Source organism: Sapajus apella, unplaced genomic scaffold (genome assembly GCF_009761245.1).
Source record: "Sapajus apella isolate SASKATOON/1434 unplaced genomic scaffold, GSC_monkey_1.0 scaffold18, whole genome shotgun sequence".
NCBI lineage: Eukaryota > Metazoa > Chordata > Mammalia > Primates > Cebidae > Sapajus > Sapajus apella.
In genome coordinates, this window is record NW_022436958.1 from 7,457,936 (window position 1) to 7,475,854 (window position 17,919).

A 17,919-nucleotide genomic window follows, 5' to 3' on the forward strand; every position below is an offset into this window, starting at 1 on the left:
AAGGAAGGAAGGAAGGAAGGAAGGAAGGAAGGAAGGAAGGAAGGAAGGAAGGAAAGAAATATGGAAAACATCTCTATTTATGAGACTGGAATAACCAAAAAACAAAACAAAAAAAAAACAAATAGCACCAAAAAGGAAACTGCAGGCTGACCATGATAATGGTAGGATTTCAAAATACAATATTAGCAGTCAAACCTTATTGACCAAGTGAAATACTTTTATATTCAGAGTGCAAGTATCTCTAATAGGATGAAATTTGTTTTGGTATATCCTAACTCTGACACAATAAAGAAGAAAAATCAAGTGATCATCTCATTTATTGTTTAGGGAAAAAAATGACAAAATTCAATATCTGATTTTAGAGAATAGTGAACCACAATAGAAACAGATTATCATAGGAAAAAAAAAGACGTAAACAAATTTAAAAACCATAAAATTTAAAGCCTCTTTGTGACTAAAGGTACTACAAAGAACATAAAAAAGGATTGGCAGATGAAAAATATGTTTTCAAGGACGAAAAATATAAGACAGTACCTCTAAATGTATAAGAAATATGCCAATAGATAATAGAAAAAAGTTAAAGACAAATAATTAAAATTTTGGATAAGCTTATAGAAAAAAAAACGTTTAATTTTACTAAGAGTCAGAAAATTGGGGCCTCAATTGGGACACGATTTTTACTTAGGTTGATAAATAATAAAAAGATTAATCATGTTCTATTTTACAAGAATGCTGGTGAAAGGCTTTCTTATTCAAGATGACATCTAGGTGAAAGGTGAAGTTACTTGGTCTCTTGGCATATGAAAGAATGGTCTGTATTTTCCAAATCTTTCATTTATTCTTTCAATAAATGCTTAATGAGTACTTCCTTTGTGCCAAACTCAGTTAAAGGTCCTAGGGATCCTTCAGGGCATAAAGAGGCAAAATTAGAGTTTCTGCCCTGGTAGAGTTTGCATTCTAAGGAGAATCCTTGCTGGTTTCACTCTATTGCAGTTGGTCTGGTCTCTCCTTGTTCTTGGTCCTCTGTTACTCTGTCATGCTTGCCTGGATTTTATTGTTGTTGTCAGTTTGCTTTGGTTTGTTTTCTAGCTGGTATCAAGTTGCTCCCACTAAGTTGGTAGGCCTTTCTATTGTTTTACCTCTGAGGTCCCTTCTTTCTCTAACCTCTTGGTCCTGACCTCAGGTTGGGGCTTTTAGTGCCTCTGTAAATGTCCTCAGGGGCACAGTAACAAAAAGGGACTCCTCAAAGCCATTTACAGGCTGTCTTAGTCCTAGGTATAGAGCCTGCCTCTGCCCTTGCCTCCCTGCCTGCTGCTTCCTTCCCCACTCCACCTCACTTCACCAGAAGTTTAGGATTAGGCATCAGATTTCTCTCAGCATATTGTCTCACATCTAACCCTTCTTGGGACAGGGTCAGGACTACCAATTTCCTTTTCAGGGACCCTGGGAAGCATCTTCATTCTAATAAGGATTCTGCAAAGTCTCCAAGGTTGAGGTGCTCCTTTCCCTTTTTGCTTCTTGGAAGTTGCCATTGTGGTGACAACTTCTTTGAAAAAGTTGGTCTCAGAGGTATTAGAGAGGGTAGTGCCTGAGTAAGCAGAAAGATTCAACCTGGGTCTCAGGGGTCTTACGTCAGGTCTCTATCCTCTTCTACACAGGATTTAATTGCTGCAGCCTACAATAATATGTTCATTAATTGTCACATTTTCTAATTGTATTTTGTAATTTATCTGCGCTTAATGATCACACCTGTGGACTATGGAGATAAACCACACATGCTTATACATAGGTATAAACAGTTACACACACTTTCTTTTTTCTGCTGACACTAATTTTAAATGTTTCTCTTCTTTCACAAAACACACTAGGAGCAGAGCATTTGGGAGAGAGAAAATGAGAGGGGTGGTTACAGATACACTTTTTTCTCTACTAGCCTGTACTTAATATGGGTAATCAGATACTTTTTACCGAGCACTTTGTCACAGGATTTTCATAGATTTTATTTAATTACTGTCACATTCTTATGCAGTAGCTACTGTTTTTAATCTCCACTTTACAGGTGAGGCTGAAGCACCAGGTAGTGTAGTGACTTGTGCAGAACTGAACTTGTGAATGACGGGCACAGGTATGACCAAAGTGGCATCTGCCGAGCCCATATGTTTCAAGTTGAGAGATGCTGTCTCTTGCTATTCTGCTACTTTTATGTTCTGCTTTTGCACTCAAAGTTATAGGCTTTCATTTTGTTAGACATTATAAAGATATAAAAGAAATTAAAGCAATATTCCAAAAATTGAGGATGTGATATGACAAATCCAAACAACGTAATATTACACGACTACTAAAGGATTGTTTATGAAGCGTTTACAGTAACTTGAGAAACCAATTTTTAGAGAAAGGTAAAAACCTGGATCCACAATTGGATGAAAGTTTCTGCACCTGCTGATGGGGTGGGGTTTCACCTGCCATCATCTGTAGAACAAGAAACTCAATCTAAGAGAAATAGTATATTTTGGGTACAATAATTCTATATTTTATTGCCAGAAAATTTGCATGGCTTTGGATTAGTACCCTAGTAGCACCTGTTAGCTTAGAGTCATTGCAGAGACCATGTCCTGTGAGAAACACATGCTACAGGCCTGACAATAGGAACAGGAGACAGAAGAATAGCAGCCTCGTTAGAGTCATCAGGACAGCACCATGCTAAATGACATGATAGAAAACTTCTCCCTTCTACTTGTGCTGAGCCTTTCCTTTCTTGGAGTTGTAGCTTCTCTTTTGTTGAGATACCTATTGTCCTCATGTTCTTCTCCAGACCTCTATCAGAATTCCATTTCAAATCCCTACGGCTAAGTGTAAATATATGAATAAAACTGTCAAAATTTACTAAGAGATATAAACAAAACCTTGCAATAGTGAGACACACTTTCTTTTCCGAAGCAGAAGTCTTACTAGTTGGAAATTTGTCTCAAATTAATGTAGAATTAATATACAATCTTATCCAAGTCCCAGTGGGTTATCCTGGAGGAAGGGAAGAAATATTTAAAGTTCACGTAAAAGATTTAGAGTCCTTCCAATGATTTCTAAGACTTAAAATATAAATTGGAAAAATTACAAAGGAGCAATACCTAAAGCTTACAATAGAAAAATGAAAAATAACACATGTATATATAAATGCAGTTGACTCTTGAACAATGTGGGTTTGAATTGCAGGGATCCATTAATATGAGAGAGTTTTAAATACAGGGGTCTCTCTGTATCTGATGTTTCCACATCTGCAACAAAGAGTGCAGATGGAAAACACAGTGTTCACAGGATATGAAACCCCTGATACTGAGGACCGACTTCCTGTATCAAAGGGCTGATTTTGGCCGACGGTGGGGCTCGGGTATGTGCGAACTGTGGTATTCACAGCAGTCCTGGAATCAAACTCCCCCAAATACCAAGAAATGATAATAATATCATTAAAACTGCCATTCAAAATAAACTGGGGAAAATTTATATGGTAATTGTCACCAAAGTTTAGTAAATTTCCTAAAACCCACATTCTAATAAATCTTAAAAATACTAAAACATAAAAATGTGTAGGCACATTAGTAAGAAATTCTAAGAAAAAAAAAGAAACCACAAGTGCCAAATTATAAAAGAAATGCAAACCTAAGAAAAAAAAATGAGGTTTCTTATAAGATTCACAAAGTATATAATATTGCATTACTTCAGAGAAAATATGAATTGAAATAGGCTTATGTTTTAATTTTTGGTGAGATAATACAACTTGGAACAAACTTTCTAGAAAAATAATTAGTAATGCATTTGAGCAGCCTTTCAAAATTATTTTATTTGACCTAGTAATTCTGTTTCTAAGAATCTCTTCTAAGAAAAACAAATCAGAAATCTTAACAAAAAGTCATGCTCATGCAACGTGGGTTTATCATGACAAAAACTGGAAACAATTAAATTGTGGAAAAATAGAAAAACACTTTGGTTTATTACAGCAAATCTCTAGTAAGTCATTAAACTGATGCTTTCAAAGAATAATGCCGTGGAAAAACCTTCATGATATAATGTTAAAAAAAAATAAGATACAATATTGTATATTTAATTTGACCTATGTATGACCTATATATGACCATATATATACACACACACATATATATGTATATAAACATAACACATTTAACATATGTATGAAAGAGTCTGAAAAAATACATTAAATATTAATAGGAATATTTTGAATAATGTGATTATAAGTGTTTTTAATTTTTATACATTTCTGGTTTTACATATTTTAAAAGTCTTCATGTATGCATTTATATTCAGAAATAGTTTGCTTTAATATATTTTCTTAAGAAAAGCAACATACCAAAATCTAAACAAAAAGTATAGAAAAATATCACCCTTTCATGTAATTGTTTTAAAGGTTTCATCTAAAGAAATAACTTAATTAAAATTCCAGACCTTAGACAGCAGGTTTAGGGAATTAGTTTGTCATCCAAGGAGGCTTCTTAAGGCTCCCGGAATCACCCTACATGCAATTGACAGTACTGCCAATATAAGTTTTAAGGTCAGGTCAGCATAGGGATACTGAAGTCTCACTTATGGGAAATGTGGGGAAATGCAGTTCACCAATACGCAGCAGTTTACCCAAGTTTCTCAAATGTAGTGGCAGTTTTATAACACAGAATGATAATGGGCTAGGTGGAGAAGACTCAATTTACTCATTCTTTTTAGTCTGAGAATTTTGGAAAAGAATGACATGGGGAAAGAAAGGGATGACATTACGATGGAAAAAAAAAAAGAGCAATCTTAGAGCAGCAATCACCCTGAATTTTAGTCTCAAAGACGGCACAGAAGAGTCGAGATAGCTGGGAAAATTGTACTATGTATCTGAAGTACACCAGTTCTGTTTTACAGGCCTTGTGCCATCACATCATCTGGGTTACATTACAAGAACACTCTACTCCTCACATAGCATAAGTCTCTGGTAATTTTGGTGCAGGAAGGATGAGTAATTTTTACTATTTTTAATTATCATAGTGGTGAGTGTTCTCTGAAAGCCTTGATGTAGCTGGAGCCTCTGCCATAATTTACCAAGAAGCCTTGGGAGTCCACTTAGAATCTTGCCATCCTAGGTCCTTTGATGACCCTGACTTTTTGTGATTTTGCTTAAGATATCCTATCAGGTATCTGTCTGATGTCATGGGAGCATAAGGGCATGTGTTGATGGCAAGAAGACCATGGAGTCTTATTCTCTGATAATGTTTATTCTACATCTGTGATTTGTGTCCTACAAGGCTCTTGGGACTTAAACCACATGTGCTATATTTGCATTAATGGGAACTTGAGAAGGAGAGGCCATAACACTCTTAAAATGTTTAGCTTTCGCTCCCATCACGCAGACACATGCTAGTAACTACTCCCAGACCTTGCACCACCGTGCTGCAGGATGCAACGTGAAGTGCACTCATTGTTTCAATACAAGGGACTTGAAAACAAATAGCTGCCATCTCTGTCTCTGATAGTTTGCCAGGCTTTTAACTTCTTTGGCTTTTCCTTCTCCAGATCATGGTGAGGTATCCCAAATGTATTCCAAACAGCATAGTGCCCCATCTTTGTTTCTTCTTTTATAAAGGAACTCTTGCTTTAAGGTATATTTAGAAAACCTAGGGTCTAAGCCAAATTCCAAAGAACCACATGTTAATTCTACTTTCAAATGGCGGGAAATGACTTAGCGCAGAATCGCCCACGCAGTGTTACTGATAACCCAGGCCTAATAGTCACAAACAGGACAAATATTCTGGAAGTTTTTCCTAGCTTTAAATATCCAACTGTTAAATTGTATGTGACGACATTTTGAAGCGTCTTATCCACAGGGAGGTGGGGCGTGCAGGGTGGAAAGGGAAAAGAAAGGGCAAGGAAAGAGACAAAGGGGCTGGGAGAGAAGGAGGGAGAAAAAGAGAGAGGGAACGTGTGCATCAAGGAATAGGGCAGGAAGATCACAACTTCATTACTCTCTAGGCCAGAGTTTTTCAAATTTGCATTCAAGATCCTTTGAGGGTCACAAAATCAATTTAGTGAGTTGGGACCAGATTTTTTAAATGAAATCAAGTAAAGAAAAAAAGAGACCAGCATAGAAAATATCAGATTTTAAAGAAAAAAAGACACCAGGATAGAAAATATCAGATTATATCACATATAGTAAAGGAAAGTATCATTTCATGAATTATATGATATATGCATATATATGAATGAACATATATGAACATAGTATATATAATTTTTCATTATTATACATTGAATAGTAATAGATGAATGAATTGATATGTAGACAGACACCTAGAAAACAGAGAAAGAGAGAGAAAGAGAGAGTGTGTGTGTGTGTGTGTGTGTGTCTGAGAGAAAGAAAGATAAAAGGGGTAGAGAGAGCCAAAAAGAGAGGTACTGATTGGCAATGATTATTTCTTCCCATGTTTTATGACCAAAAATGTTTGAAAGCCATCACCAGATTATACCTCCAGGACAGTGGCTTCTTTAAATTTGGAATACATTCTTCCCTTAGTGCCTCCTCCGTCTGCATTCAGGTAAATTAACAAGCTGCATACAAAGCTAATCTAATCAAGTCACAAACTTTTAAGAAAATGTTGTGGATGAAACTCAGTAAAATATGAATCCAACGCTGTGAGCCTCAAGGGTAACAGATTACAAACCCAACACTTGTTCTCATAATGGAAAAATGTTCTCCTAATGTCCTACTTGCCAGAATACTAGAGAATGATAAATGGCACAAGAGTTGATAGTAAGCCTCAGAAATGGAGGGAACAACCTACTGTATTGGTGGTCTTTAGATATCATTTATTCAGGGATTGAGATTTTTTTCTTGAGATCATGAAAAACCAAGTTAATGGCAATAGAACCATCTTGATGAAGCAGGCAAAAAACTATAGTTGGGACAACCACTATGGAAAAGTTTGAGCTGATATTATTGGAAGGAAGTGTGTCTTCTGGACAGAATACAGAACCTAAAAGTAAGATAACAAAATTCAGTCCAGGCTGTTAGGGTGTGAGTTCCAACCAGAAATAACAAGGATATTTTAAAGACCATTGGATGATTGCTGAATACACTGACATGACTCATTTTCAGATATTCTTATAACTATGGTGCCTTGAACACAAGTATGGATTATTTCTTGATTACGTGTGTGACAATTCAGATGGGTGAGGCAGATGGAAGGTGGATTTAAAGAACAGTGAGGTGCAGTGAGGATCAGGGAGATACTCTGCAGAGCCCCAGTTCCTCAAAGAGGGTCTGGCAAAAGGACACTGTCAGCTGAGAGGGTCTGGTATGTGAGATAAACCACCAAAATAGGGAACCACAAACCGGAAACAAGAACAGGATACAGCTACAGAAATGAGCTTTGGCAAAGACAGGATATCCAAGGCAGGGTACATTCTCAACTAGCAGGGCCTGAGATCACGTTAAGTCACTTTGGGGTGCGGTAAAGATCTTGATTCAAATACTGACCATCTCAAAAGCACGGCATCTAACATTGAAGGCAGAGAAGTAGCTGTTGAGTTGTATAGAAAGAAGGGGAAAAGATCAGGAACTAGAAAGAGCCGGAAAAGCCCAGGGGCCCATGAAAGAAGCATTGTTCATATCAAAATGGCGTATCATCTTTTCAGATAGATGCATTGGTACAACCTTAGAAGGCAGTGGCATGTTGGCAATTATGGAAGTTGCAATATAAAGCCAGCTTTAAGAGGATGTCTTCCCCACTCTGATGCTGTGGAATAGCTCTGCTAATACATCTTCTCAGGGACTAATCACTGCTTTCCTCTTTACCAGTATACCAAACAAAATCTGTATTCTAAATTCCAAGGCCTTTTGTTATGTAGATACCAAAACCCTTTAGTTATAACCTAAGCCAACTGCGCTATCATTCATTCTATACCCCTTTATTGAGAGCTGGTGCTACTCCAGGTACTTGGCTCAGTGCAGGGACATATGGTTTTTGTGGTCAGGGAGTTTACCGTGTTGAAAGGTCAAGACACTGGATGTGTACAATAGTGAGACGCACACCATTCTGAAGTTAGTACAGACTGCTGAAATGATACTTCTTTTCTGACCTCTAGATATTATAAAAGTCTTTCCTGAATAGGTGATGTCTGAGTACTTTCCCAAATGAAGAGATGGAGTTTGTAAAATCCAGGTGACAATCAATGAGTCTGTCAATAAATCAAATCAAATAATAATATTTTTAAGTGCTAAGGGTGTACCAGGTCCTATGCTAAGTTCTTTTCCTGGATTATATTTTATATAGGCCCTATAATTGCTATAAGGTAGGTATTAATGTTTTTCTCAGGTTATAGGTGAAAATACAGAAGCACAAAATTTTTTCATGAATTGTTCAAAGTTACGCCATTAGTAAGTAGAGGAATTGAAAAGATTAGAGACAGAGAGATAAATGATGAAATGTTTGGCAACATACATTAAAGAATTTAGTTTTTATCCTGAGAATAAAAGGGATCCATTCAGTGGCTTTTAAGTGGCATGTGACAGATATGGATTTAGGTAGATCATCTTTCCATGGTCTAGAGCAGCAGACTCCAATGCAGCGTAATTTTCAAATCACCTGTGGAGCTCTGTAAACAAACAGACTAATAGGCCCTATTCCCAGGGTCTGATTCTTTCAGGTCCTAGTGAATGTGAGAATCAGACTTACAAAGATCTCCAAGGACAAAGTTGATGTCAGTCAACTTGGGAGTTTACTCAAGAGTGGATATAAAGAATGGACTGCAACTATATTGTCTGGCAGTAACGAGGTCAGACCAGAAGTCACATTGGTCCAAATTATAATAGATCAGAAATTATACTGTTTTGAATTGAACTAGAGATACACATTAGGGATCTATCCATTTTACAACTCTAATTAAAAAAATGAGAAGTGGTATAAGATAATTCCATAGTGTGTCTGTAAGGGAGAAGAATCATGTCCTACAGGAAAATGCTTGGTGTGACACCTTTATTTAAGGGATGAGTGAAGAAGGGAAAAGAGTCCACAAAGAGGGTGTAGGAATTCTTCATGTCCTTAAGAGATGCTAGATTCTTCCCTTCCTCTGGATCTTTGTATGAGCTTTTTCTTTCACCTGTGCTGTCCTCTCATCCTGCCTTTTCTTCTACTAAATCTCATCCATCCTTTTAAGATCCTTCTCCAACGTTCTTTTCTGAGTCCTCCATTATACCATCAAGAAAATTATGGTTTCCTTCATAAAAACCATTATGTGTCCCATCTCGAATCATGATTTAATTGTTATTTCTAATTGTTTTCCCACACTGGTCTTTTCTCACACTAGATTAGAAGATTTTTCAGAGGAAGGGTCACTGCTAACTTTTCTGTATATGTCACAGTTCTTAGAATTGGAGCAATGGCAGGTATTCACTAGGCACCTAAATGGTTGTTAAATGACTCCCACTAGTCATATGTAATGACTAGTGATCCATATGTCCCAGAGATACAAAATAGGCCTGGTTTACACCTATTGTCCTGGTATGATTATTAACAGTGCCTTTTGCCTTCAGAATTATCATAGTTTCAACAATAAATTATAGAGTCACCCTACTGATAGTGCTACCAATATATTTTTTAGAAGTCTAGCATCTTTAAGTGGTAATATTTCAATATAAATGTCATTTTGCTTTGGGGAGTAAGGATTGTTAAGGTATTTTTGCACACATTTGGCATTCCAGATGTCTCCTTATTAGGTGGGTGGCCTGTTGCTCAATTGACAGATGTCATTGTCTATTATAGAGTCACAGGTGTTTTTTTTTAATAAAAATACCATTAAATTCTCTCTCTCTGTCTTTCTGTTGTGTTCTCTTTCTAAATATACATATATATAAAGAGAGAATACATATGTACATTTGTACTATTTATATAATTTATTTACATAATGTATACATAATATATAATTTGTATAATATACATACATATATAACTTTCTAGCGCATATGTGCATATATGATATATCTCACTATATATGAAATATAGCACTACATCATGATATAGATCATATGTGATATACTGATATATATCATATATAGTGATATATATAATATATGAACATATTATATGTACATATGTACTATGTATGTTATAAACCACTAACTATAGTTTTGGAAATGTCAAATGCTTTTTCGTGTTTGGTTTACAGATAACCTTTTTGAATAAGCAGTTAGGGATTTTCTCCAAACAGAAGAATTACAAGTTTTCCACATTCTCAGAAGAAAATTTTCAACATTTTCAATTTATTTAAGCCTATCATTCATGGAAAAAGAAACATTAGTACTCATTCATGAAAATCCTAATTACACAGATAGCTAATCATTTCTAAAGAATGATCATGCTCTTTCATGGAGAGCAAAATCTAGAATGTCAAGCTCTTGGTTAAACACAATTTCAAAATTATGAGACACCAAAAGTAAGTTTTTAATATTACTTAATTCTTGAATTATGTAGTTTGGATTCTATAAAAAAGAATTCACTGGTTAATTCCCAAAACTCCACGTAATATTTGTTACTCTATCCAGATTATATAACTTGACAGCCGAGGAGGAAATAGATACCATTCTTTCTTGTGAGCCACAAACTCTGCAAAGGCCATTCCCAGTTCTGTTATTTCCCAGGACAGAGTATCAGAAATCCCATGGGAACAGTTTATGTGTGCCTGGGCTAATCTGTGTTTACTAGTATAGTACAGAGGTGCACTGTTTATATCTGAGATAATAGTTATAAATCATGCTTCTTCAGATCGCAAATACTCATTTATCTTTAGAGTATTTCACCACCTGAGTTATTTTTATGTAAATATTGCACCTCTTAAATATAATGATGATAATAGAGGCTGTGAATCCATAGATGTGCTCAAGTGTTCCCTTTTCAATAACTGAAAATATTTAAATACCAGAAGCTTGAGCATCCTAGAAGTAGCAGACAGATGGGTCAATAGAGTGAGACCTATAAAAGTTGTGAGTAATGAGTAAGACAGACTTGTGGGCTTCTGTAAGAAAATTGTGGTGCATCTCCTAGGTTGGTATGTTCTGGCTATGCTGTGAACCGTAGCCCAGAAATGATTGACTCAAAGAGAGTCCTCAGCTCTTTTGCTCTTTTCGGCTCTGTTGTAGAAAGCTCTCTTTGGCAAAATGTTGGAAACAGCACAAGGTGGGGCAGGATCTACAGATTTCCTCACTCAGTCAGAAGACCGGCTGGAGTTATGCAGCTTCTGGAAATCAGTGAAGAGGTCAACTTTGGGTAGCAAGTTCCCAAGATTGCAGAGAATCTGTGTTGTGGTGGCAATGCCATTCCTTACTTGCTGGCATCCTTGTTTGGAAACTGCCTCATTTGGCTATAATTTTACTTGAAGATTAAAGCACAGATTTTCATACGTATCTTCTGTTCTCTGAATGTAAAATTATGAAATACACCTACATTCACTTCTAAGTGGCAGTATTGTAATTGAGCAGATTTTTGTTTTTCACTGAAACCTGGAGTTGAATTGTCTTGAGCCGGAAGGCATTCAAGCTGCTGGTTTTCACTTAGCTATATTTCTCTATAAGCATCTAATTGTTTCAAAAAGTGAGGTACAGTATGTGAAAACCTGAATCTAATGCAAATAAGCCTGTACAGCACTAAAGCTAACAGGTGTTCTCATTAATGTAAGTAGACATGGAACAATTCTTGAATGTTTTATAAACACTCATAATCATAGCCAAATATGTTACAATAGCATAAAGATACATACTGTAACATCTTTTATTCTCGTTGTGTACTCTTAGTACTTATTAACAGGAGACATGTGTGAGTAATAAACTAGTGACAACAATACCTACTTCTGCTTAAGTCACTGTATCTTAAAGTTAGCTAATACTTCTAAATATTATTAACAACATAACTACTACCATCTCCTCCCACAGTTTACTTATTTATTAGTATTAATGGTGTTCTTGTAAAATTAATGACTACAATGCTGATGGACAGCAACGAGCATCTTTGCATCACTGAGGTTCTCTAAAGACTTGACCCATTAACCTAAGGATTCGCTCTTTAAAATTTTGAACTTATGTTCCAATTCCCATACTGTCAACTCCCAACTCCAAAAGCCTATATTTCGGGTGAGATTCTTGGATGATCTAGTGTAGATGATCTCTGTAAAATACTTGGGTGGCTTTGAAATATAATCAAGAACAATCTATTTTAAGAATAAGCATTGAAATACAGATGACTCTTGTGCTTTCCAGCCCTTCCAAGTTTAATCCTATTGTCTGATGTCTAGAAATTGTTGACTGCTGGGAAAATGTAGTCTTCAGACTGCTAATCTCAATCTTCAAAATAGTTTGCCTATTCTACTCTCATAAAGTGTTTTCAGTAGATGTTAAGATTACATTCCTTATATTACCTGAAAGAATGCAATTGTACTGGAACCTTCAAAATTTTATGACAGTAATGAGTTAAATATATTACGGCATACCAAACAACGAAATACAATGCATTCACTGAAATGAATAAAGTAGATAAGGTTTGACTGTTTATTATTTTCTTAGTATTCCTTATGTATCAGTTGTTCAGCCACGCATGTAGACAATTGTCAGTGGCCTCAGAATTATAGCATAGTTGGGGGAACAGGAAGACCAACAAGGCAATGGAACATAGACCAATTTGTGCTATGATAAAGGAGAAGCAGGATGGTATGAGTGCACTTGGGGGAATATCAATTTCAGAGAAGCCTTTACTGGAAAGGTGACATCTCAATTGATATGAGTGATATGACAGAGGATGTCAAAGGGGTCTAGTCAGCAGGAACACCCTGCTCTAAGGGAAGAACTGAGAATTAGTATGGGACAGCTGGGAAACCAAAAAAAAAAAAAAATCAGTATGGCTGGATGGTAGAGTTGCAGAGGGAAATGTGGAGCTGGAGAACTGCAGAGTGGGTCAGTTCCAGAGCACACAGGGGCTGGCAGGCCAAATTAAAGAATTTGCACTGTACTGCAACAGCTGTGGGGAGCCTCACAATTATGTCAAGCAGAGGAATGGGTTGATCAGATCCAAGTTTCAGGGAGATCACTTTGGCTGCAATGTATAGTATGGACTTCAGGGAAAAACATGGATGAGACAAGAAAGCAGGGATATTGTAACTAAATTCTCATGAGAGATGATGGTAGAATAGATAGTAAAATGCATAAAAATTTTCATAATAGTACACATATTTTCATTAAAATATAAACATACATAATATTTCCTCATGGGTCAGAAAGATGTATAAAGAGACAATTTAGTATATCTTGAAGACAGGGAGATATTATGTTACACTTTTGAATTTATTGGAATTTTTAAAATTGAACTTTACCTACATGAGGACAGTAATAATAAAAATAATTCCAATTTGAAGACGATGGGGGCAGGAGATTCCCAAGTGTCATGTGGCTAGATGAGTAACTAAACACAGTGAATATAGCTCAGGCAAGAAGGTGATCTGTGGTTGGCAGGGAGTGACTGGTGGTGACAAGTCCCAGGATGATTCATTTATCTACAGACAAGCACTCCCCCAAGTTTAAAAATTAAGAGCAATAAAAGTCTAAGTTGATATCTTTATACACAAACTGCTTCAATTAGTCTCTTTTTCAGTCATTTTTTCCTATGAGCACCACAGGCAAAAGTTTTGTTGTAGCTGCTGCAGAACTGTGGAAACTGCTAAACTATCTACTAATTACTTGGATAGTATTCTTTCATGAATATTGAGAAGACTGTTTCTCAGTACTTAAAATATTTTAACACAGATAAAAGAATAAACATGAGGCTTGATTGTTTGAAATAAATTTGGGGTTTAGATATTTGTTAAACAGAAAAGTAGAGTGGGAAAGTAATATGGGGTATGAATGTTCACTACAGGGCCAATTTTATTATGCAGAACAAATTTCTGTTGTACAAATACATGGACCAAATTATTTGGGTGTCAAAGTACAGCTCAATTTCGCTAAAAAAGCATTGTTTCTGAAAGGTTGGCCTTAAACCTTAGGCTTTGGAATGCACTGGAGATCTGTCGCGTATGTAGCCCAACATTTGTTTACTTTTCATTAATAAGAGATTGCTTACATGGGCGGGTTATTTTGATATTATGACACCACTGAGGATTCCAATAAATGTACATGCAAATCAATCAACCCCAAACACATTGAAAACATATCCAATAAACATCTGGAAATTAATGAACGGACATTTGTTAACACAGGGGGAGTTGTGGAAATGCTGGATCCATTGGTGGCCTGGTTTATTTAGTAGCATGTGGATTTAGGAACATTTCACAGAGTCAAAAGAAACAGAGTAATTATAACATAAGGTTCAACATCTTTAGATATGTAGAACATTTTCCGTTGCTTAAAACAAATATTCCCTAAGAAAGTATAAAACATTTTTCTGACTTGCAAAGTTTTTGCAGTCTATCATTTAAATTACTTAAATAAAGGGAGCTTTACTGCTCCCCAAAGCTGAGAATATAACACCCTCCATGCATATTAGCTTGATCTTCTTGACAGACCAGAAAAGTGTTTGTGTGTGCCAATTAAAACAAAAATGGATCCCTAGTGGCTTGTTCCTCATACAACTTTTGAAGACTGCTATCATTGTTTGCTAGGGTAACCCTGGATAAGGCTGCTATCCAAAGTAAACAAAGTTTTCAAAACTTTCATGACAGATGGGGATTACAAATGCATTTTAATAAGAGAGTTGCCAAAGCAACTTTTTTTTTTTTTTTTTTTTTTTGTAATCAGCATATATTTACTTAACATCTAGCAACATTGGGAACACAAGGCAGATACTTTCTCACAAAATGCTTTAACAAGTAACATTTCTGGAAAAGCAAATTGAAGACCTTTTACATCTAACTGCTATTTTACCCTTAGTTTAATTTTAACTTTGCTCAACATGTTAAGAAAAATGTTAGAAATTACTCAAACCAGACTGTAATTTGAGACAGACGTTCAGCCTGATAGTGTAATTTCTTTGGTGGTCATAAACACCTTTGAGACCAAGTAATTTAGCTATTAGTATAACCATGACAACCTTCACTTGATCGGCTGTATCAGATGTGGAGTGATACAAGATGAAAAAAACGTGAATCTGTGTGTGTGTTTTTTAAGCATTATTACTTCAATTTTAGGTCTTGATATCTCCCTATAATATGTATATTTTCTGCTGGGAGTATTGAATACAGAGATGAACAAAATCACTATCACAAAAAATAATTCATATTCACTTCAAATAAACTTAGTGTCTTTTGATATAACTTTTTATTTTTACTTAATTTAATTCAAATATAAAACTTCTATAATGAAGTCTAAAATATCTCTAAACATAATAGCAATTAAATTCCATTCCTCTTATCCATGTATTTCTAGAACCACTGTAGCCATATTATTTAACATGTTTTAGGAATCTTCAGATATTTGGCATATTTTATTATACATTTCCTACATACCATTTCAGTTTCATTAAGATGGAATAATCCCTCCTTAGGTTCTAATCAAAATGTGAAAGATATTTGTTCAAGTGTAGGTTTGCTTTAGTCCTTTCTAGGATTTGAAGGAGTTTTAGATAACCCAATTTAGTTTTAGATATATTTTTTCATAGCAAGACAGTGCTTGTTTTTGGAAAGGAAAATCAGCGTAAGGATTTTGCATGATCTTTTAAAATCGGGCTATCTTTAGCGTAACTGCAAGGAAAGAGGCAACTTTGTCTAAAGTTGCTATTCCAAATTTCCTAACTGAAACCAAATTATCACAGCCCTTTCCCTGTTCAAACACACAGTTCTTGACTGTATACAACTGTTTGCTAAGAACCAGTGAACTAGAAATCAAGATCTTTGTAATCTCTTAATTTTATCGTTTAAAATGATGCCAATTTGATAGAATGGCATTCTCATTTTCCTCATTTGCTTCATTTTCTTCATTTGCAAAATTACTTTATGATAGTGGAGGGAAGCTGCATTTGGAGAATGTTTATTATGTGCTTTGAGATCATTAAAGCTGATATCACTTTGCATACCAAGTGGTGGTATTCACATCCTTAATATACTAAAGTTCTGATACAATCAACCTTTAAAGAATAACATATCATGACCATCAGTTTATGCTTACTTTCATGATGTAAATGTGCCTGCAGTAATTACTCCCTCCTCTGAAATCTTGACATGAGCATTGTGTGTGCCACTCACACTGGGACCCAGTATAAGCTATTTTCTATTGTTATTTATCTGTATATGCATATGTCCTATTTATCCAAACGGATTGTGAGTTCTTGAGAGTGGGGGCTGTGTATCCCTAGCTTCTAGCAATGTGCCTTGTGCTTAATGGATGCTTAATCAGTCACCGTTAATGATTAGTAGAATGTTCCATCATGAACACGTCCTCTCTAGTCTTCTGTACACGAAATTATTTGTGGGATTTATTCTGAAATCGGAAGGGTGAGGCTCTCAAACAGAGAGGAGCACCCTGTCACTCATTACCTCTTACATCTTTGGTAATCTTCCCATGTGCATCTGAAGTCAATTGAAAAAGAAGCTGGTAATATTTAACCATCAATGAGGTATCATATCACTGATCATTATATCTGTTTGGTTATTATTTATAAAAAGACTGGCAATAACTAAATTAAAATACCATCAATGTTTACTTTGTATAGCTATGCATAATTTTGATTCTTTGTTATTTTTATTTTTCCCAAATTCTATACAATAAAGTATTATTCTTATAATCAGAAAAAGTTAAGTTCTAAAATAGGTTTTATTTATATTCTAGTAAACAAAAGTATGGAAATTTGTAATGGTATAAATGCTATTCTACACTTTATTTTCTCATTTAAATTAAAATCTAATAGTATAAAATCTTACTGCCAGAATGAATTTTGATGAGAGTGGTACTTAATTGACAATATTTAAAAGAACAATACTTAAATCTTAATTGACAATATTTAAAAGAACAATACAGAAACACTATTTAAACTCTTTTACGATGCTTCAAATTAGCATAAGAAAACCCCATTTAATTAAAATATAAAACACAAATTTATTCACTCTTCATCTCTTGTCAGTGAAGTCTGGACTTGCATCTACCTGCCTCCATATTTAGAGGACCTGTAAAAAGGACACAGACTGTTCTTAGCCCACATGAAAACTACTATTGAATTAATCCCTGAAAGCCTTAAGGAATGTACCCACTCTGCACGTTGCTCAGTGGACATGCTTCTATAATTTCTTGGGCATAAATTTCTTACCAGCAAGAATTCAGATGGGCCCTTATTTAGTATGAAGAAGTTCAAGACAAATTTTCCCCGATGGATACTTAAAGATGTTTGTTACTGACACTGGCATACTTCATTAAGACTACTTTGGTGTCCTGATATATTCCTTCAAAATATGACCTTGTGGTGATGAGGGATGTCAAGAAACATTTGCTTAAAGTAGATTTCTAAGCAAGATGGAGGCCAGCATCTCTTATCTAAACCTGTTAGGCTTTCTGCAAGTTCTTCCTTCATCCCCTCACCCTAGCATCTGTCACGGAGGCAAAACATGATATAGAAAGAATACATTAGCACAGCTTAATATCAAAGCCTTTATCTCTGTTATACATTACTTTAGATTGTCATCATAAGTTGTTCAATCAAAAGGTTTAGTCAAAGCTAACATTCTTTACTGATGTCTTTTTTCCCCAAGAGTGTTGAAAATTCGATCGTTCAAAGTGCAAATATGATTCAGCAAACCATTTATCAGAAATCCTAAAGAAGTAAAGTAAAAAAGTGAATTGAGGAACCTGAATTAAATGGGCTTTACCAGTCAAGATTTTGAAACTACTTTTTTTGTGAGTGACTGGAATAGAGC

At 35.4% G+C, this 17,919-nt stretch overlaps 1 protein-coding gene across 7 annotated transcripts in view; it reads left to right on the forward strand.

The window, feature by feature from the left end:
- The window catches only part of ARHGAP15 (Rho GTPase activating protein 15), a 637,215-nt gene that overhangs the window by 286,006 nt on the left and 333,290 nt on the right, over positions 1–17,919 (forward strand). The window contains exon 1 of one of the 7 annotated variants that reach the window (XM_032286213.1): positions 17–1,117. The exons of the other annotated variants lie outside the window; for them this stretch is intronic. Coding sequence (XP_032142104.1) covers positions 1,037–1,117 — 81 coding nt within the window. The 5' untranslated portion in view covers positions 17–1,036. Of the gene's footprint in view, positions 1–16; positions 1,118–17,919 lie in introns of those variants that run through there. 7 annotated transcript variants of the gene reach the window in all.